At 40.8% G+C, this 21,972-nt stretch overlaps 1 protein-coding gene across 4 annotated transcripts in view; it reads right to left on the reverse strand.

Annotated features, from left to right (window-relative positions):
• Positions 1-782: 782 nt before the first annotated feature.
• The window catches only part of LOC121302685 (stromal interaction molecule 1-like), a 54,236-nt gene continuing 33,046 nt past the window's right edge, over positions 783-21,972 (reverse strand). Inside the window, exons 6-13 of one of the 4 annotated variants that reach the window (XM_041232754.1) lie at positions 19,808-19,985; positions 14,124-14,301; positions 11,802-11,969; positions 11,224-11,324; positions 10,561-10,793; positions 8,548-8,628; positions 7,341-7,707; positions 783-5,345 (exon numbers count right to left, since the gene is read on the reverse strand). In XM_041232754.1, the coding sequence (XP_041088688.1) occupies positions 4,802-5,345; positions 7,341-7,707; positions 8,548-8,628; positions 10,561-10,793; positions 11,224-11,324; positions 11,802-11,969; positions 14,124-14,301; positions 19,808-19,985 (1,850 nt within the window). In that variant the 3' untranslated portion in view covers positions 783-4,801. The remainder of the gene's footprint in view (positions 5,346-7,340; positions 7,708-8,547; positions 8,629-10,560; positions 10,794-11,223; positions 11,325-11,801; positions 11,970-14,123; positions 14,302-19,807; positions 19,986-21,972) is intronic. The other 3 variants (XM_041232756.1, XM_041232755.1, XM_041232757.1) reach the window with 3 other exon arrangements.

Here is a 21,972-nt window from a genome sequence, read left to right on the forward strand (position 1 = left end):
TTTCAAATGCAATTGAAGAACGAAAAGATGCTCAGCACAATACAAATGGGACCAGTAATAACGTTAACCAAAGGAGCGAACATTGGCTTTTAAGGACTGGTTGGCATCACAAACAAGCTTAAATATTTGTAGTGTGGTTCATCCAATCACAGAAAACACTGTCAACTGTGAATCCACTCACTGAAACAGCTGACTTTGCCCTGTCATTTTAGCTTATTTTAACATTGTGAATCCACTCATTGAAAACAGCTGGCTTTGCCCTGGCATTTCAGCTTCTTTTAACATTGTTTGGGGGTAGAGAATTACGACTATTCCAGATTAGTGCTTAGGTCTGCCAGGGTGTCCTCGGCTCATTGTGCACCAGCGACCTTTGTAGACTGGCCTGCGCCTGCAGGCTTGCCTGTAAGCTGCCCAGAGCTGTGATGCTGGTAACTGGGTTGGCTGCATGGCAGGCCTGCAGAGTGAAAAAAAAAAAAAAAAAAAAAAAAAGCACCAAGCTGACAGCACACAAGTCTGAGGACAGCATGTGTTTGTCTTCACCGCTCCTGTTTCAGCGGTGAGCTGAGCTTAAAAATACAATTGGATGTGTCAAATTGGGAGAATTGCAGGGTACAATTAATTTGGGGAAAGGAGAAAGATTAATAAATAAATAAATAAAACAAGATGCTAGGATTTGAATTGGTTTTGAATCACAGCTGGAATTATAATTACTGTTTACCAATATTGTCCAGGATCCACCTGGGAACGAAACAGTTAATACAAACTGCTACAAAATAAAAATATTTCATTCAAAATAGTTTATTGCTTCATGCAGGAGTGCCAAAAAGTTCTGGAGACTAGTGTCCAGAAGGTTACAGCAGATGCAGAACTTGGTACAAAGTTTTACTTATTTCATAAACATAAGCAGAAGGGACAATAGAAAAAAAAAAAAAACACATCTGAAAATTTCTTTCCCTTCACCCCGATTAAGCCAAGACAGCAGGTAGCATGCGCTGGCAAAAAGCTTCACACCACTACCAAGAGAGCAGCCTGGTGCTGGCGATAGACAAGACAGACAGTGTCACACATATAACTGGGTCTTTAAACACGCAGTTAATCGAGGTGCTCTGTGTAACAGTGATTCAACCCATAGTCTATTCATTTCCATGTAAAAGTGAACTTTCAAACCCAGACTTGCTATTACTAGTATTCACTGGCAAACTATTGCTCTTTACAAAAAAGTGACTTGCTGAAAATAAAAAATATATAAACTTCGATTCGGAGGAAAAAGGGGTCATGAGACACAACTTCGTGCATGAACACATTCTTAGAAACATCAGTTATGTACAGTACAAACAATAAAAAAAAACAGCTCTTTTCTAATGTCAAATGCAGTACATTAATTTGCATTCATTTTGGTTTCTATGTGGTCTCCAGAGTTACAAACTTTGAAAACAAAGTTTTGGGAACCAAATAGTTTTCCGCTCTTCGAAGGCACAGAGAAACTCCTATTCAACAGCACATATTTATTCATGAACGTATAGCTATATGCCGGTTTCCTGATTCTACAATCTGCATAACCGATACGCACTGTTATTATGGGTACATAGGAGTATATATAGGGAAACATGTGTAATTAACTGCAAGGGTATTTCTGTGAAGGAATCTCCATTTCAGTAACCCCAGAGACACTGAAGCCTCCTGTTTGAAGCTCCAATTACAGCAGCTGACGATACATGTGTGAATATGAGTGCGTGAGTATGTCTGGGTGAGAGATTTGTGCAAGGTTATGCACCTATGTGAGTGAAGCCTGTCAGCTCACCTTAAGTAGCTCCTAAACCTGATGAGAAGATTTAGATTGAAATGTCTGATAACCTGCTGGCTATTTACAAGTGTCTGACAAGAGCAGTGACAGTATTTTCTGTGTCCACTTATTTTCAGTGGTGACTATAGTATTTATGACCAATTTTCTCTGGCATCTATTCATTGTCCACTTTCTCAAGTGCTGGGGGAAGCAGGACTGAAGCAGCAGCATACATTTACCTCTGTCCAAGCCGCTACTGCCTGTCAGTGAAGCCTGTCCCTGGCTCAGTCAGTCTGGGACTTCAAAAGCTCTGGTACAAACGTGCAAACCAATAACAGCTCGTTGTCCTTCCAAAAGGGTTAGCTTTCAGACCAATCAAGGGGAGATACATTAAAACCTTTCTGATGAATGAAATTACCAGTAAAATGGCTTTACAGAACAGGGATGAGACACCAGTTTTGTTTTTTTCTTTTACATTTAAAGCTGTTGCCAGCGTACAATGAAACTGAGCACTAGAGAGACGTCACCTGGCATTACAAGAATCATGCACTAAAAGGAAATAAAACCAATGAAGACCCCCCTGCGCTGGTACAGTATGTGGATGCTTGTTTCAGTTCAAAGAAAGCAGCTCAATGCTCCGCGGGTACAAATATAGTAGTGCTATCACAAACAGCAGCCAATAATCCTTCGATTCCCAAGGGTGTACGGATTTACTGTTCAGGAATGCCATTGGGAATCAAAGGGTTAAACAGCGACAGGGTCGCGCAAACAAATGTGTGGACCCTCATATTTTTGGCAGGTTTTCCTTGATCCATTTCTACTCCACTCTGACCACACTATCTTACAGAGTTAGCTAGGAAGTGGTGGGCCTGGGCAACAGCCGCTGAAGCTGACATACACCAGTGTCTGGAGTTTCTAACACTTTTTGGATATTTCAGTTTCTGAGGACACCTTTAAGTAACACTTAAAGAAAAAGCCCCTTATTTTGACAATTCTGTTCAAACAAAGCTTTCAAAACTGTCTATTTTTTACTGTACAGGTTATATCAGTCACCTGCTGTGGCAGGGACAGGGGGCACACTCCTTACCACACTGAATGGTGACAATAAAAATAAGTTAATAGCAGAACACATACAGGCATTGCGTTACAGCCCCATTATTATTGTGGTAATCCTATTGCCGCTATTGAAAGCTTTTTCCACAGCAGCAGTTCAATGCAAGTGTCTTATAACCACCCAGTAGATCAAAATTCTATTTGTCTTCATAATTTGATTATTACAGCTTGAAGAAACTTTTTTTTCTGACAAATACATTAAAATATATTTAAGCATTTTCATACATTTCTGATTTTACAGTGTGCATGTAAAGACACAAACACAGATATAATACAGGATTCAGAACAGGCAAACAGACAAGCCAAGAATGGAGTTTCAATTCCTGTGGTGTACTTTTCAGATCAGTCCCAGAACCGTATTTCAAAGCACTATATTTTTGTCAATAAAGAAAAGATTAATTGCACAAAGAGCTGCCACGATTCTCAGGCAACCATGCAAACTTGGTACTGCTCGACCCAGACTGACAAAACAAACCAGACACATCAGATGTGTGAAGACCAAACAAAACAAAATAAAAATGTTTTCCTAAGATCACCTAACAATTTCATTCCTCCACTGAGCTCTGGACTGTGGGAAGACACTTTGATTTCAATCCATGAGATCATGGGTGTACTATGGTAAGCTTTAGCAGGCAGAAAGTTGGTTGCTGTCCAATGACCCAGCACATTCTGGTTAAGAGCTGTGCTACTGTTGGTGGATGGAAGCAACAGTCTGGTAACCTTAAGGAATGATTTGGTAAATCTCAAAATGACAGGATTTCTCTGATTAATGCAGACAAGGATCAGCAAAAGATATCTATTTTTTGTTGTTGCTAACTCATCCCTCCACCTGAACTAACAGCACAGCACTCATCATCTTCAGGAAGTTTGTTTACAGGAGAAGTCAGTCGAGTTCAGCTCTCCCTGGCAGCCGTGGTAAACAAGAGCACAGTTAAAAAAAGCCCCTGGTTTTTATTGAGTCATGCACAAAAGAAACAACACAGCAAACACTGGGGCAATTTCAGTGGGTTCCTGAATTCTGATCCAATGGATTTGTGGTTTTTTTTGTGCTCTGTGTCCTTAGCAGTGCCACTCTGTCAACTTCAGGCAGTATTTGAAAAGGCAAAGAGATAGATAATTTCCCAATGCAATACACAAATACTGGACGTTGAGCATTCATACGGGCACAGTTTCTTGTTTTAAGACCAAATTTAGGTTTAATGAATTCTTAAGCAAAAAAATTATAATAACTTAGCACCTCTCCCCCCCCAGTTCGAAGCCGGAGTTTGTCCTCCCATTAAATGTAAATTGCTTTGTTTGAATTTTAATGACATTCTAGGTTAGATTCCTGTCTAATCAGATACAGTACACCACAAGATACTGCGTTAAACACTGTCCGATTACTCTTGATGGAGAGATTCAGTAATAGTCTGTTCTTTTTTTTTTGTTGTCTCACTAATATTGAACGCCCCTCTCTGACAAATTGTATTTTTCTGTGCTGGTTGTTAAGCGAAAAACGACAAAAAGCAAGCAAACACCCACTGCATCAATCACAATAAAAAAAATTAAATAAAGACATGCAACCTAAAAAATGTACTCAAAAATTAATTTAGAACCAAACTTGGGGCATTCATTTTCCCTTAAACTTGGAAAAGACTGGCACAGATTCCTGCAGAATAAACAGCACGTTACAACTCCCCAAAATAATTCCCTAGTTTCTTTCAGTTCCTCGGTACAAGGACCCTCAAATCTCAAAGACAGTGTTTCAGCCGCTACAAACCGGCCATTTATATATCTCGCAATAAAGTTTTTTTTTTTCCCCCATCAACCTTTCTATCTCTACATAAAAAAAAAAAAAAAAAAAAAAAAAAACAAACAATAAAAATAAAAACATAACCCCTTTGTCATGTGAAATTCTGAAACACGTTACTTCTTCTGTTTCTTAAATATCTTGAACGTGTGTTTCTTCCGGCTGACGTTTGTGTCTGTGTCTTCACCGGTGGAACCGCTGTCCTCCTCCAGTGGGCTCTTCTTAGTGGAGAGCTGTGGGATGCGGCTGGTTTTTATGGAAGCCTCCTGCTTGGTTTCCCCAGTCGGGGAGGGAGTGTCAGGCTCAGTGGAAGTGGGGCTGAGTGACCGGGAGGACTCGGACTGGGACAGCCCTGCCAGAGCGTTGTTGATCTCTCCCAAGCTGGCTGATTTCTCCATCCCTTGACCATGCACCTTCTTTTTTAACAGCGGGCTGTCGGAAATGCTCTCCGGCCAGGTCCCTGCCTCGAGGATGCGGTTGCCGCCGTTGGGAGTGTGACTATGTGCGCTGGCTGATTCCTCGGCCCTGGCAGGGGCACCGTGGAACAGAGAGGCGGGCTTGATGGGGTAAGATTTGAAGCCTGAACCTAAGGAACTGGAGAGCCGCTGCTGCTCGCTAAGCTGAGAAAGGGAGGAGTCTGAGTCGGAGCGGTTCAGATCCCTAAGTGAAAAGGAAGAGAAAACATGGGGGGGGGGGCAGGGAGAAAGAGAAGGTCTTGTTTAAACTCTCACACACACGCACTTACAAATATTTACAGACATTTCACAGCAACCCTTTGGAAAAAGCCCATTCACAAGTCAAACTTAAGGTTAAAGGCGCTGCTGCAGGCATCTGCGGTAAAACTACTTTCAATCTTATCCCTTAGGTCAGATGCGGGCTACTCTGTTGGGTCAGTTAAACTGGTTAAGTGAGTCTGTACAATCCTAGCTGCTGGCTTCTTTAAGGGTTCTAGATAGGGGGGTGGAGGAGATTTCACCCGGAAGTGTCTAAATGAATAAAGATTTATATAAAAATGTTTGTTTTGTTCAAAATAAAATGAACATTTAGAATAAAGATTTGGAATCGTACAAAAAGCATTTTAACATCTGTAAGAAACTACTGAACAAGCAGACACATACTTCAACTATGCTTTCACTGCAGGCTTCTTATTTTGCTATCTGAAATGCTATGATTGTGTCTTTAAAAGTTATGGATGAGGCATTTGTTCTGGACAACTTGCGCAAGAATTCAAAATTCTTATCTTCAAGGTTTTCTTGCACCACCAGATTGTCCCATTTTGAACACCACACTAGTTAGCAATGAAGACTCAAGGGAGGGGGCTTGGCCGGGAGAAGCAGCCGAGCAGAGAGGCAAGAAGGGCAGGACAGAGAAAGACAACATTTGGGGAACAAAACAGGAGAGGTGGGAGAAAACAATCCAAAACACAGGGAGGAAAAAGGAGGATAATCCATACCGAATGAGGAATATTCACATTATTCTCTGGACCAAAATCTCAGATCAGACTAACGCCCTTAAAAAAATGCTATTGATCCCGTTCTCACTGTAATGTTCTGAACCCTGGCTATTTATAACATAAGGACAATAATTTGAACCATAGTTTTAAAGCTCACTGCTATAATATGCTATCCTGTGCTACACACAGGTACTGCGATCAGCATCACAGTTTGTAATGAAGACTCTGAAAAGTTAGTTTTGCAGGTGTATCTCAAAACAAGTTTTCTGAAACTGATAGCTGCCCATCAACCTGGAAAACAACCCATCAGGAACAGGACCACCAGAAGAATGCTTAACTGCACAACTGCATGGAAGGAGTCTCCAATTCTCTCAGTAACTTGTCAAGGAATGTCCTTACCAAGTGCCATCACAACTGGATAAGTGGTTCTATAGATATGTCTATAACATACAGTAGACCCTGATTTGCTGAAATGTCTTTGTCAGATAGTTTCTACCAGATGGTTTGTATCGGAAGGAAATGATGTCACAAATTGGCTATACCATTTAATTATTCATGTTTAATTATTGAAAAAGAAAAAAAAAAGATAGTGACAAAGCAACTCCTTGAGCATCAGCTTGTATCATACAGCACCCTATACAGTATTCTATATATAAGTGTGACATATGAGCACCTTCACTGTACGAGATGTCTGGATATTTATGAAAACAGGTTCTGTCTTTAATTAAATAAAACTATAACATGTTTACAGCAACACATGACTAATACATCAATTCCAGTCTTATAAATGAACCTCAAATTTCCACTGCAATCTTACACTTCACCTATGCTGAACTTTTTCCATCACTTCTGCAAGAGTTCAACCCTATCCTACTTCCAATTAATAATAAATCACCAGCCAATACAATTTAACTTCTTTAAGTGGGTAAAAGCAGGAAACTAAAAATGTCTCCAACTTAAGTCATGACTGATAATTGTTACAACCCTACTTCATGCCATGGGGCTGTATCTATTCTCGCTCTGACCTGTTTCGAGTGCAGAAATAATAATGCAAGGGAGGACTCTAAAATATTCATTTCATCGAAAAGACTAGACTAGTAAAATGAAACACTGCAACTCAAAGAACAAACAATTAAAACCAAACCAAAAACCACCCATATGCCATTCATGCAGGTTAAAAAAAAAATCCAAAACAAGAATACCCCAAGCTGTCGGATCGCTGGTACACCCCAGAGGTGATGTCCGGAGGGGGGAGGTCTGGAATTGTGTCCAGGGGCTGGAAATGGAGGGAGGGATGGAGGAAGACAGAATGGGCAGGGGAGGAGCCACATGAGGAAGAAGAGGAGATGGAGGGGTGCGAGGGAGCAGAAGAAGGGTGAGGGGGGGGTCCAGAAGCCTCAAACTGCCCGAATGAGTGACTGCAAGCTTGCCGCAGGGAAGCCCTAGTCCTGGTCTGGTAAAGGCTGCCCTCGCCCTGCTGACCCGGGACATAACCCTCTACCAACCTCTGAGAGCCCATTGCCAGCTGAGGGTCGATGTGCCGCTGCCGCAGGGACATCATACTGGGAGCTGCAGAGATGATGGAGAGAGAGAGAGAGAGAGAGATAGATACAAATGAGGGAAGCAAGAGAACAAAACATACCCTTCTTATGTAATCCAGTTCTAACTTATACGACTGGCACCAACAGCTAGAATGAAAGTTTTAAAAGGTGTGACTGTAATGTGAACAATCAAAGAAAATCTTTGCAAGTAAATGTTTCTAAAATCCAGCTAATTTAGTTTGAGTACCATCACTATCGCTATTTTTTTTCAACACTACTTCCTCATTCGTTAATCACTTCAAGATGTCGTCTGCACAGGATCCCTGCCTTGGTGAAACAACGAATGCACTATTTATTAAGCTTTATTTGGTTCTTCACTGACCACTGGGCTCAGATGCACCCTGAATATTGTTTTCTGATTTGGAAAAGGTATATAGACTTAGTCGCTTAGCTGGTTTCTAGCTTAATTCCGAAACAGACTCCTTGCTATGACATATGGTTCCTCCTCCTCTCCAGTGATGTTCTATGTAACTCACATTGAGAACCCTCTACACACTTCAGCTTGAGAAGAACAAACAAAAAAATAGTACAAGCAAACCCCATTAACAGAAACAAGGACAGTTGTGATCGTTAGTGACGGAGCTGTGAAGGGGGTGCTGCTTGGAAGAAAAGAGGCGAAGCATTTCAAATCTAGAAAGAAGACTGTAAAATGGTTAGTAACTTCATAAATGCAGTTGAACCCACTTCCTCCCACTCCACAACACAACTGTCACTGAAAATAAGACCCGCTAATGTTAGGTGCTCTTTGTGGCTACAGGCGTGACTGTTAAAATGTGTGGGAGGGAACTGAACAAATGAATATCCAAACCCGGATATTTCCACAGGGAGTTATTCTCTGAGCTGATTGGCCAGTGATCACTGGATTGGCGGTCCATCAACCAGGCTGCGTCTGGTGTCAGCCAATCACGTGACAGGAACAACAGGAGGTGGAGGAAAAAGGGGTTAATGATTGTAACAAGTTCAAGTAATCTAGGCACACACACGTTACTGTGTTTAACCACTTGACTGCCGTGGTGCCATGTACGTCCAGCTGGAGTAATGCAAAAAGATTGGAGTTTCCCCTTTAAAATGTAATGATTTCCTTTAAATTAACCTTGAATGTTTTCATTAACTTACTTGTAAAGGAACTGGCAAATTGCGGTTGTTCTCTCCTACCAGTTCAACTCTCTAGCATTGCGTCCACTGCTAAGGTTTTAAACCTTATATGAATGCCACCATGTAGTATAGCGAATATTATGTATTGTATCTATATGTTGTTTATTTTACAAGAACATGAATTCCTATTCAACCACTGGTTACCACTCAGTTTTCATTGGCTGAACTAGCAGTCGCGTATCAAATTTGATTGACAGATGACTTTACCAATAAACAATTGAGAGATGAGTAGCCAATATGATTTGTCTCCATAGCCACTTTGGCAGAGTGGTTTTGCTTTGTTCACATGGGAAAGCTCTCATGGATGCATAGTACTTGAACTGAAAGGAGACAAGGAAGGCAAAGAACTTTGTGTGGCTGTGTACACAGGTGAATCACTTTCACCTTTATGGTCATTTTACATATTAATCAAAAATAAACAGCCAAAAAAGAAAACGAAACAATGTAATGGGTGGCAGTCAAGGGTTAAACTTGTACAACCTGAAAACATCAGACGAGCAAAATGAATTCTTTCTGATAAATGAAATGCACAGTTGACAGCACTTGATACTAAACCCTTCTGCAGATGCAGCTCTGAGCTTTCCCATGCATGCACAATGTGCTCCAGCGCTGGCCTGGAGAATCACTCCTACTCTTCATGGGGTGATGTTCACTCTGAAGATCCCATGTAGCCCTTGACACCTCCAGCTGGCAGATGGGATTGCCTTTTGATCAAGAACTCGCTGGTATAAAACTGAACTTGGGACCCTGACAGCTCAGTGTCCTATTCTCCAAATAGTGTCATTCAACTCTTCGTAGCTAATCTACAAATCTGGCCAGCAGATAAATGCACTTTACAAATATGTCCTTAAAGCACCCTGATCCAATGTGCTGTAATGACATGACTGGATGTCCGACAGAATTTTGAAGCTACATGAACGCTTGGCTTGGAGATTATACTTAATTCATGAATTTCCCTGGATGAGGCCTTTTACCATTATTTTTATCAAAGTGTTTGTGTTTACCTTGTTTCTGTATCTAGTTTATAGTGTAAAATCTTCATATTCTGATTTGAAAAACAATTTAAAAAAACACATCACAAAAAGCTATCTGAATTAAAAATGAGTTTTACAGATACAACGTTTCACTGTTTTAAGGCATTTGTGGATACTATACCAAAAGGAAGCCAAACATCAGTTATGAAAAGTAAATAGTCTTAAATACTTGATTTTCTTTTAAATCTTAAATAAAAAAAAATTACAAAAATTCATAAACCCTAAAAATATCATATCATTATGGATACCTGTTTGTCACAGTGTTAGTTTGTATTCATTCAGCAGGAGCTTTAAAGGGCTTTGCTTGATGCAATGCTTTTCTTTAGCTTGCTTTAGAGCTACCTAATGACTGCACCACACTGTCATATATATATAAATATACACACACACACACACATATATATTTATATATAATTACCTTAAAGAGCTAGCTGCCCTATAATGATTCATTCAGCACACGTCAGGAAATTAAAAACCTCAAAGCAATTTTACCAGCATATTTTCTCAAAAATGCTTTGATTAGGTGTAACCTCCTGGTTCTCGCTGAAATATTAACTGTACATCACTGTTCATCGACTTGTATTGCATAATGCCAGGCATACCTAATCCCATTGTATTGTGTAATCTCTTACATTGGAGGGTGCCAGGAGACATCATTTCCTCATCCATATCATCGACGTCGTCGGTCATGATAAAGTGCTGGGGAGTGGGGCGGCCCCCCATGAAGCTGGGGTCCAAGTTCAGAGCGCAGGCCAGTGTGGGGAGGCCAGGGTTATTGACAATGGCGAAGCCGGTCAGCATCTCAATCTGCTGCCAGCGGTGGAGTCGCTCTCTTAGGGTGGCTGTCACCTCGCTCAACGCCTGCCTGGGGGAGGGAGATAAGAGAGGATATTGAGAGGGAGAGAGAGAGAGAAAAAGGAGAGAGAGCTGCTTTCTATTCTACTCTCCAACTTGATGTAATTTGGTTTTACTTCCTGTGCCACAAGAATTGCAACATCTGCTCCCAGCCGAGAGCCTAAATATATCTAACACCAGTTCATTCATCTGTTTGGGAACTGAAGCACATAATTGACTGGGCACCATTGCAGACAACCTCAAACGTAGAGACCAAGTACTGGATGGGCATGGAGAACTATTCTTCCTTTAAGAGGGTCTGTACCAGGAAAGGCTTGAGGCATGTTCATCGGGCACTGTGGGCAGTCTCTCATCGCCACTGCTTGGGCTATTTCCTACTTAAGCTATTCAGTGCACTACTGTTCAAAGAAAACTAGGCTGGACTATTTCAAGACACTTACTTTGCAGACAAGATTTTATGGTCGACATCATCCAGCGAGGAGCTGTGTGCAACATGGAACGTCCCAAAGAACGTGTTCCTCTTCTTTTTAATCTTCTCAGCCTAGTAAAGAACAAAATACCTGAACCTCACTGCTGTATGACAAATGGAACACGAGCCAGTCATTTCTTACCAAACAAATCACAGCCATACCCCCCATAATTGAAATACTGGTACACACAAAGGAACTCTGGGCGGTATTATCAGGGAGTACAATATGTTATCCCTGTAGCAGTCTGTAGAAGTATTCGACACAGACTCCAAAGAATAATTCCTAAAAAAATGATTTTTTTCTTCTTGACCCTGGAAATTAAGAGAAACACCTCCAGTAGAACTGCAAACTAAATTTCAAGCAATGCTGGGTTTTACTAAAATCTTAAAACAGAATGTTCTACAGATCTTGGGACACAATTTCCAGAAACTGAGCACAGAATGGCATTCCTGGGCTGGAAGAAGCGATGGCAAAAGACTCCAACGCATGTCCATTAATGAAGGGTGGAAACAAGTGCTGGATCCCTTGATCCAATGGCCTCCACTCACCCCCTCTTTGGCGGTCAGCAGTTGGCGCTCTGCATTCTGCTTCTTGATGTTGTAGTACATGACCTCCACCTCATGGGTAAGCTGCAGCCACTTCTGCAGAGATTCTGGAGGAGACCAGCTAGAGCGAGACTCCAGCTCCTTCTCTGCCTTCCTTAGGGCCATCCGCACCTACAAAAAAAACACAAATGTGATTTGCTTGAACCCCTTCAGCAGGGTTGGATTGATTACTGTGATATCATTTGTTTCATTTTGGTTATTTATTGTACTCTATTCTTCTGAATTGGCAACAGCTTACAACAGTCTTTTGTTGTTCTCTCTTCCTGTAGACAACCAATTGGTCCATAAAGAGATATGGTGTTGGGGGTGTGTGTTAAATGCTGTGTATTTAACCTGGGTGTCCGAAAAGTACTTTAAACTCACCCACCCCCCCACCCCACCCCACCCCACCCTGCTGTTGGAGAGAATAGTGCGATGGATTTATTTTAAAAAGCCATAAAATGAAAAGCAGAAAAAAGAAAGTGTATGTGAAAGAGGAATAACTACTAACTAGGGGAAGGGGTGGAGAGGGTCTATTGGTTAGCATTTCTCACAGCTGCTAACATATTACAGTGCGTTACTACATCAACATGCTCCTGTGTAACAAGTAGTGATGCAACTATTCGACACAGATTGAGCCAGTCTCAGAAATCAGGTGCCGACGATCAGGTGAAGTTCACTGGTGTTGAAGAAGAAACAGCTGCTTGGATTTGTGTTGATTGCTGCTTTTCTTTTCTTAGACTCTGTGGAGAACAGCAATCCACACAAATCAAGCAGCTGTTTCTTCACTTTGAATGGTTGCCCACTCAACACCAATGATCCTCACCCGACGTCAGCGCCTGTGGAAAGCTCAATCCAGATAATCAAATAATCTGTTCTTGCAGCTCTAGTAACAAGGCCAGACAGGTTCCCATGAAGTGTCCCGACCTTGATAACATATGTAAAGTGTGGCGGAGTGCTCACTGTCGTTTACTTCCTACGTGCTGCTGAGTCATGAACACTCAGCCATTGCTTACCCCAGCCACAGCTCCACTCAGGGAACGCAGCTCTGCAAGGATAATACCATTCGCTATTACATCCACAACCAACTGTTCTTACTCTAAATAGTATTGCTGATGTAACTTTCTGTTTTCGAAATAACGTCCTTGTGACGAATTTGGGATTATAAAAGTGTGTGTATGAGTTCTGGTAGAATTTAACCTTGATAAACATACAAGAAAAGTAAATAGTAGGAGACCTACAAATTAAATGTAATGGGCATTTGGACTGGAAGCCCTTCTTTCATTAAATGATATATTGAAAACAATTTCTGTATGGACCTCTTTTACATCATTTGTTATATTGGTCCAAGTAAATGTATCACTTGGCTGGTAGATAACCTTCTAACTGAAGTTACAAGTGCACTTACACTGCAATTTATCTATGTTTGTTTCTACAGGGCTTTCATAGCATGTGAACATAAACTGTATTGTGGTTATTTACTGTCATACCCATAAAACGTTATTATTAGTTCATCTTAAAGCCACTATGTGCTCCAACACGTCCAACCAGAGACAGAATTCTAGCAAGTTAACCACCATCTTCAAATCTTACTCCCAAAGTCAAATATGGTCACATTAGAAGCCTAAGAACATACCTCAGGCAATTCTCAAAACATTTCTGAAATACTCAGAAGCCAGTTGTTTGTTTTAAGAAAGCACTAACCCCAAAAGACAATGTTAATCAGACTTGATCTACCCGAGGCCAACTGTAATTCTGCCAGACTGACAGTCTCCTGAAGCAGACGCTGCTTACGGGAAAACACATGAGCATACAAATCCACATAATTATATTGCTTGACAGAACTTGCACAGTTTCAGATATCTGCATACAACATTATGCAAATCCCAGACAGCCCACCTTATACAGTACTGGGAAATATTGTAAAATCTAATTGAAATGTAAATTAAACAAACAAGTCTGTTTTAACCATTGTAAAAAATCTACGTGTGTTCCTGCTAGCCACACAAGACAATGTGCCAACCCTGTGAGGCAATAGAGATTGTTTAGAAGCAACAGTAGACCATGGTGGAAAGGACAATACCTTGCATCATAGGTGGCGACCTTTGGAGACAAAACTCTGACTACTGGGAGTGTTTTAGGACTTAGGTTAAGAATCACTGTCCTATTGCAGAACTAGGGTTAAGAAACACTGCCCCTGCCGTACTTCATGTTTTCCTGAGTGTAATGCTGTACCGCTCACTCACCCTGTACTGTGCTAGAACCACAGCAGAGCTTGTGCTGTACCTGATCAAGCTCCTCCTCTGCATATTTCTGCCGGCTCAGCTCGTTCTCAGTCCCCTCCCTCAGCTTCTTCAGTCTCTGGGCTTCCTGCTTCGCACAGTTGATCTCGTTTCTCAGCTTCTGTTCCAGAGTTACCTTCTCCACCTCCACAGTGCGGTGCTCCTCCTGGGCGATCTGCAACCTGGGGAGAGAGAGAGAGACACAAAGGGTCTGAGTCCACAAAGACACAAGAAAACAGACCGCCTGTACAGGCCAGCGAGGGAAAGAGACATTTATTATTGTGTTGTGTGCTGGGTCACAAAACCAGAATTCTGAACAGATTTTAAACTCCAAACAGACTGCAAACATATCAAAATAGGTCACACCCTCATTAGTTACATCTTGTGCAAAAAAATGTAATTGTAAAATTAGAATTCTGCTACTTGATCAAACTTGTGCTAGTTCAGATATCTGCATACAACATTACACACATCCAAAATAGCCCACATTAAACAGTACAGCAACATCTTGTAAAATTAAATTGAAATATAAACACGTACAAATCTTATTATATGCTTCTCCGAACACTATTCAGTCAAGATACCCATTGACAGTTTAGCAGATACCCAACTGCAATCTGCACCAGATTCTTTGTATGTAATGAGGGATGAAAAACCTGATACAATTCCAAACCCCCTCTAGCTACAATGGATTACACATGAGTCTCACATGCTGCTGACTTGCTGCGAGAGAGCTCTGTATAACAAGGGATATAAGAATGAATGCACATGGGACACACAAGCTTGCATTAAGGGCACATGAGCCAGATCTACAGTGTACCCTTCTATGTAATCAGGGGATTAGGGATCAACAGGCTGGACCTTCTCCAGTGCATGACACAGAGGACATCCGATACCCACTGCCGCTTGAAACATTTCTAAATAAAGAGGAGTGAAGTCCTCTAAACTGGAACTGCAGCAGGCTCCAAATAGGCTGTACATGAACCACTTCAGACACCCTGTCCCTCCTCACCCTCCTTCAACAACACTGAATACGATCCAAACCTTGAACATGAACTCCAAACTCACCACACATTTTCTGGGACAGATTGCAGCACAGCAGTATGCTACATTATTTCCTTCTGAATGAGAAGTACAAAGAATGTATTATGTATTATTAACTGTTCTAGTATTATAGGAAAGATCAGTCAACACAAAATAGCAGACTGCTAATCTAATTGAATGAATTATTTTTTAGTCTAAGACTCTGAAACTACTTAATTTGTTATCTTATTGAAGCCTTTCTGCAAGTTAATTTGTGCTTGATTAGGAATTGGAAATATATAAAACCAGTAATGAAAGAAGCTAAAACCTTTTAGGTTTATGATAAATGGTCAATGCAATTCAATGTAAACCCCATCAAAGTGGATCAAAGAACATGCTAAATTCAATAGAGAAGTACTGCACATGTTAGTGCAAACAAACTATTTGACAAGGAATATAGGAAATGATGGTGCAAAATTTGCTAAACGTTTAATGGGAGCAAATAAGAACATTTGGTACAATACCTGCTTCTCACCTCAAGGGTGCCCCTTTGTCCATTCTGTGCTGCAGAGAGAGAAACCCAGTGCTGGCAATGCAGAGGGCAGGCAGTAACGTGATCTGGGTGTTTGTGCTGGAAAATGTTGGTCGACTCAAAATCCTGCTTAGGCCCCCAGCCCTGACCCCTGCCCTTCAGATCTCTCAAGTAGATTTACTTTTCACTCATTCATACATAATATATCTGCCAGGGACGAGACTGAACCAGCACTGCAAAGCCGGAAGTCACAAAAGAAAAGTTATTGCTATGAGCAAATATGATCGCATGGTACTTTAAAATAGGACAACAATCAAATGATGCACAAACATTCAAATCTACTTTGGAAACTATCAATTTTCATACAGGTTACTATAAAACAAGTTACGAGTAACATAAATCCCGCCTAATGATGCAAACACAAAATCGATATACCACCAGATTATACGTGTTAGCATTATGTACAATAAAGTTACATGACTTGTATCTCCAGCATGTGGACTACAATCTCATGAGATTCTACATCCATGGTGAGACATCATGAGTTTACTGACACAACCTAGCTCTAAGAGACTAAGTGTGAGTACAACACTCTCCTATATATCCTTCTAGCCAGGATTTTCATCTATCGGCGAGAGATTACTAAAATGGTTGCAATCACTTTCCCTCAACTTTAAAACCTTACGGCAACTTGCAATCAAATCTCATATCCAATAGAATTGACAGCATTTACGTTAATGTGTAGGCACGTCTTACTGTGCTCACACGGTGTGAAATTGCTTGTAAAGTATCTCTTACAGCAAAAGACACTTAGAAACATCTGCTGGAATCTGGAATTTTGACAAACTCGTAAATGCCATTGATCTATTATTCCGGATTTCTAATGAGTTAAAGGATGGCTAAACAAGGCATTCTCTGGTTTTGAATGCAATCCACAGCCCATTTTTCAGCCTGCCTCCCCCTAGGATACAACTTTATTTGCAGTTTGCACACTAGTGGGACTGCAGATGATTGCCCATACAGTAGAACGAAGGTTAGAAAGGTTATTAAAACACATATTCTGCTTGCTATGAAACCGTAGCACGAACTACATCTGTAGGAGTGTTCAAGATGGAAAAGAGTTAAACTCCAAGCTTGTGGTTTCCTCAGCTTCCTTCCTGGCTTGTAGATTTTCACCTTTGCAGCCATTGTTTTATTACCTTGATGACTTTCATCACAGGTTTTAATGCCTTGTGTGGCTGAAAACAAAAACCAGACTACGCTGCTAACGACGTCTTGTAAGAAGACACTCTTAAGAATTAACCTGTAAAATAATAGACCTGTAAAAGAAATGTAACATGCATTTAGTTTCAGAATTTCACAACCAAAACATTAGGTCACACTCATAACCAAATGTAATTGAGTCAGCTGTTCACTACTTATTTATGAGGTCCAGGACAGAGTTTAATGACCTTCTGTACTTCAGTCCCACACCACCAGGTAAGGACAAATGTTAACTGCAAGTTTATTTTCAGCTATCCTGAAAACATAACTAGGGCTCGATTTTTTTCTTTCACCTATTGTTTCCCACTATCTTGTAAAGTGCTTGTGATAGCAGTCCACTATGACAGGAGCTATATAAAATAAATATTGATTATTAAAAATCTGTTACCAAACCAAATACAGGCAATTTTAAGCTTTCCTTATAGGATTTCTTCCAACACTACAGCTTATACAACCCTGCTGGATAATAAGCTATTAAACAGTGTGCAAGCTTGGGACATGCCCCGGTGGCTGCTGTCAGCTGTGTTCCCCCATGAGCCCTGTAATACGGTACACGGCCAGTGTTTAGGTCTAAACACATTGAGGGAATGCCATAACTTCAACACATTCTTTCCACTCTTAGTGCTGTAAAACCCAGCCTGACAAACACTGTGAAAGTCCAAGGTTCCAGGTAACAGTCACTCATGGCTGTAGGGAAGAGATACCAGCTGCTCAATGGAATGTCAGAAGAAGGTGTTGGGTTTGAATAGCTCAGTTTAAGGTTGCATGTGAGCATGACTAATATGGTAAAGAGGCACCAGTACTGTATCACACACACAAAGTTGGAACTGAAGACATTTAAAACCACTACAAAAAGATAATTGACTTCTGTTTTGGTAACTCTTTAGTTGAATTGGACACGGCAGCACTCATCACACCTTCATAAAAAGTCTTCATGACACTGGATACACACAAGAATGACATCATATAACATTTTTGTCAAACGTGGTGTCATAACATTTGCTACTATACCAAATAAATAAATTGCTTAGAACTAAAAGTTATAAATGGCTACACATCCCACAATGCATTGGATTTTTTTCTCTTTCAATTTGCTTTGTTATTTATTGCTTTCGAAGAGATTTTGAATGACTGTGCATGCAGTTTGTGTCATGTAGCGCTGTGTTATGAATGCTACATACTGTACAATTCAAATGAAGCCTCGAAAGTCATTTCAAGTTTAACGGACATCCCTTATTCACCCTTTTGCCTCAATTACAAGAAACTACAGTGGCATCCATTTGCTATCCAATTTTATAATGTTACAATGTAGAAACAGGTTTTATTTAAATACTGTTTTAATATTATGAAATATTACAAGTAATTTAAAAGGTATGGATATATATATATTTTTTTTTAATGTGACAGTGCTAAGTGTTCAGCACGCGTTAAAAACATCCATTTCAATTCTATGTATTAGGACTGTTGTGTATTAACCAAGACAGGGACGATCCATTCACAAACACACTGGTTTATCTGCAGCCTTGCAAAGCCACTACACACAGCCTAACTACGGCAAGCAGCGAGTTTCAAGAACCTTCCACACACACACATAAATGACTCAACATACTACACTGTTAACCACAAACTATCAAAATGTATAAATATTTCCTTATTTCTTTGGTTGAGAGTACTGCTCTATAGAGATGACTTACAGTAAGGGATTAGAAATCATGCACACAAAAAATGAGGTCTTTACATGGATATAATATCAGTTACCGCTTCAGTAGTATCCGGGGGAAAAAAAACGTGCTAATAATATCAAAACAATCTGCAGGAAACTCGCACGGCATGAAATTGAAACTGTTATAACCTAGTAAATGCCTGCAACTTTATGGCACTAACCCATTTATGTGGGTTGCAAATCTGTAGTTAACAGAGCCAACACTGCCTCCAGCAGTACACGTCTCTCCATGGAAAGTGCTGACTGGGTACCACACGAAGTGGGGTGTAAAGCAGCAAGTGAGCAAGGCTAAGACAGGGCCTGGGAATGGAATCAGAAGACAACTTCAAAACATCAGTCTCAGTGCTGTGGTCTTTCAGTCCTGAACTTGGGCAATCAAACAAATATGAAAAAATTACAATTAAGATACAGAATATATTTCTGCCATGGGTGGCTACTGTAAGAAAGCTTTGTAAATCAGACCTACTACCTCTGATCGGATCAAGACTCTTGTGCCCTACAAGACTGAATGCCTTAGTCCTCACTCACAGGCTATCTAATCTACTGCTGTCTCTCATAGGAGGCAGCTGTGCACTCACAGTCACTTATGGGCTATCTGCTTCTATAAAGCTACAACCCACTCCACACACTTGAGCTCTCTTCTCTATCCTGCTACTGATATAAAGTAAGGCTGCTCTACATTTACCATCTCTCTATAGCTTTTCCCACTAACACATTCTCCGATAAAGGGCAATACACTCACTTTAAGGCCCTTTGCTGCTGTCCACACCACTCTCCCTCAAAAGACTGTACTCTAACACAGCAGTTTGTGAAGGCTTCTCTATACGTTCACACGGTCCATGTGCACGCTCTGCCCCCACCTTTTCTGGAAGCGTACAGACTCCATATACTAAACACCCCTGCTGTTGCTCACTTGGAGTTTCTGTAGCCTTGCCTTTTTGGAAAATGTGAACCCTTGGACCCGATTCACACTGTACATGGTAAACTCTGCACTGAATCGTCTCCAAATGTTTACTGGAGACTCATACAGATCACTCGTAATCTGATTTTACTGTTAATTTTATATAGACATTCCCAAGAATTGGAGGCCCTTTCACGTGCCGCGGTCACACCGAATCTGCCCCTATATATCCCCCCATTGACTCACTTCTGCTGCAAGTCGTCCAGACTCTGCTCTGCCCTCTGGAGCCCCTCCAGGTCCTTCATCATTTTCTTCATGTGCTCCTTGGAGTAGCGGTTCTGGATGTAGGCAAACCAGCAGCCGCCTATCCCGATCACAATGGACACCACCAGCATGAAGTCCTTCAGGTGGTTGTGACGGTTCACTGGAGAGCAAGAAACAAAGAGGCCAATAAACAAATCAATCAGAGAAAATGTTACCTGGACATACGGTTTGGGTATGGATTTCAGGACCCCAATCTGAAATCCTAGTACTGCTTTAATGAGACTCATTGTCCTATAAAAACTAGACAGGGGTTCCCTAAGCCAGACATGAGAGGCATTATTGTTAATATCGCTGTTAAATGTCTAAGCAGTGGGAAAATGCAATCAGATAGTTTCGATGCGTGGTGCAAATTGTCAGCAGTGTATGGCAGCCCGGTTTAACAGAGAACTCACTAAAGGTCTTATTTAGCACGTTATCGAGTGCATCATAATTTGGGGATATACAGATGCCGTATGTCTGTATAGTAGGTCACACAGTACTAAATACAGAAGGAACCTCTTATCCTGCTACTGCATGCTGCTGAATCATTTCTAAAAAGAGCTTTTTGTAATTCAAACGTAAAACCAAGTACATTGTTTTTTTTTATTTTTTTGTTGAAAAAGGTACTTTGTCCTCTGGAATCTGATGCTTAATAGAACAAAGATAGTGACAGTAAACAGAATAGAAGAGTTTGAGAGAATGGTTTGGTCGTCAGGTGTTGCAACAGTCCAGAAATCTAAAAGACAAAAAACACCTCACTCCTCACCTTTGAATTTGTTATATGTATGCAAATGTACGGATATCTATATGTAGCTGTTAGTGAGTTGAAACAAGCAGACTAGTCAACTTACAAGGAAGTCAGCCAGTGGAACTGAAATGTCAGACCTAACAGCCTGTTCATGTAACACTGATTCCGATATGAGCTTCAGTTACATTTTAAACCTAGCTGGAGTTTGGTGAAATTTCCAATACATGTAATCAATGGCAAAACAGAAGTTGTGTTTTTCTCCCCATCTAACATAAATGTGTTTTAATTTAAAATCTCTTTTTGATCTGAAGTACACAAACACCTTATTCCTTTCTCTTTTCAGTTTCTATAAATAAGGAATTACAGGAGGTATTCATCTTTACCTAAAAATGCATGTCTATCTTTTGTAATGGTAGAATGGTCATGTTTTCAGTCAATCCTTTAGGTTCTCGCTTACTGACAAACATGTGAATTGCTGTGCTGGTGCATATGCAAGACAGAAAGAGAAGACTGGTGATAAAAGGGAATGCAAAGTAGAAGAAAACAATGAGCAAATAAATAGAAGTAAAAATATAGATAAAGACATAACTAAATGTACGGAGAGTAATGGACAAATCCCATTCAACATTTCCATGGAATTCACAAAATCTGTTTGTAAACTTTGCTGCGTTCCAAGATGAGATAAATCAAACCTGACCTAAATAATCATACAGCACAGCTGTCATATACCCCCAATCTCCTTTTCTCTTACAGCCGCCAGCGAGGTCTTTCCGATGGATCCACAAACAGCTGGGCTGAGTGCCCAAGACAGAGATAAACCAAGATTAGCACTTTCTATTTCGATCCAATACCCAAGCTAGTACTGGCCAGCAATCACTGAATGTTCGCTTGGGCAACGTGACATTTACATGAGGCACAAGGAATCCTACACGGACACCCTTTCACCCTAGCGGGCGCTTGGAGGTACCAAGAGCTTTGAGACGCACAGCCGGCAGGGACGTCACTGCAGTGCAGTATTGATATGCACTGCAGCCAAGGCCATGTACATAGACATTGCTACAATGGTTCAGAGATTGCTGACGGGTATGGGTTAGGCATACAGTACAGCTCCATATTGCTATAGCCAAGGAAACTGTGATGAATACAGAAGGTATGGAAAACCTACACATACCACAGTACTTCTGTATTTCAAATAGCATCCTGTGTCCTTTGCCTTAACAAGCAAGACTTTCTCTAAATCTGCAGCCATTGCTTGAACAACTGTTCTATTCACACAGAATGGTCGAGGTTACAACTCTGTGTATGTATGCAAGTGTTTTTTTTTTTTGTGCAGGTTGCTATAAAGTTAACAATTTACTGT

Source organism: Polyodon spathula, chromosome 30 (assembly GCF_017654505.1).
Source record: "Polyodon spathula isolate WHYD16114869_AA chromosome 30, ASM1765450v1, whole genome shotgun sequence".
Taxonomy (NCBI): Eukaryota; Metazoa; Chordata; class Actinopteri; order Acipenseriformes; family Polyodontidae; genus Polyodon; species Polyodon spathula.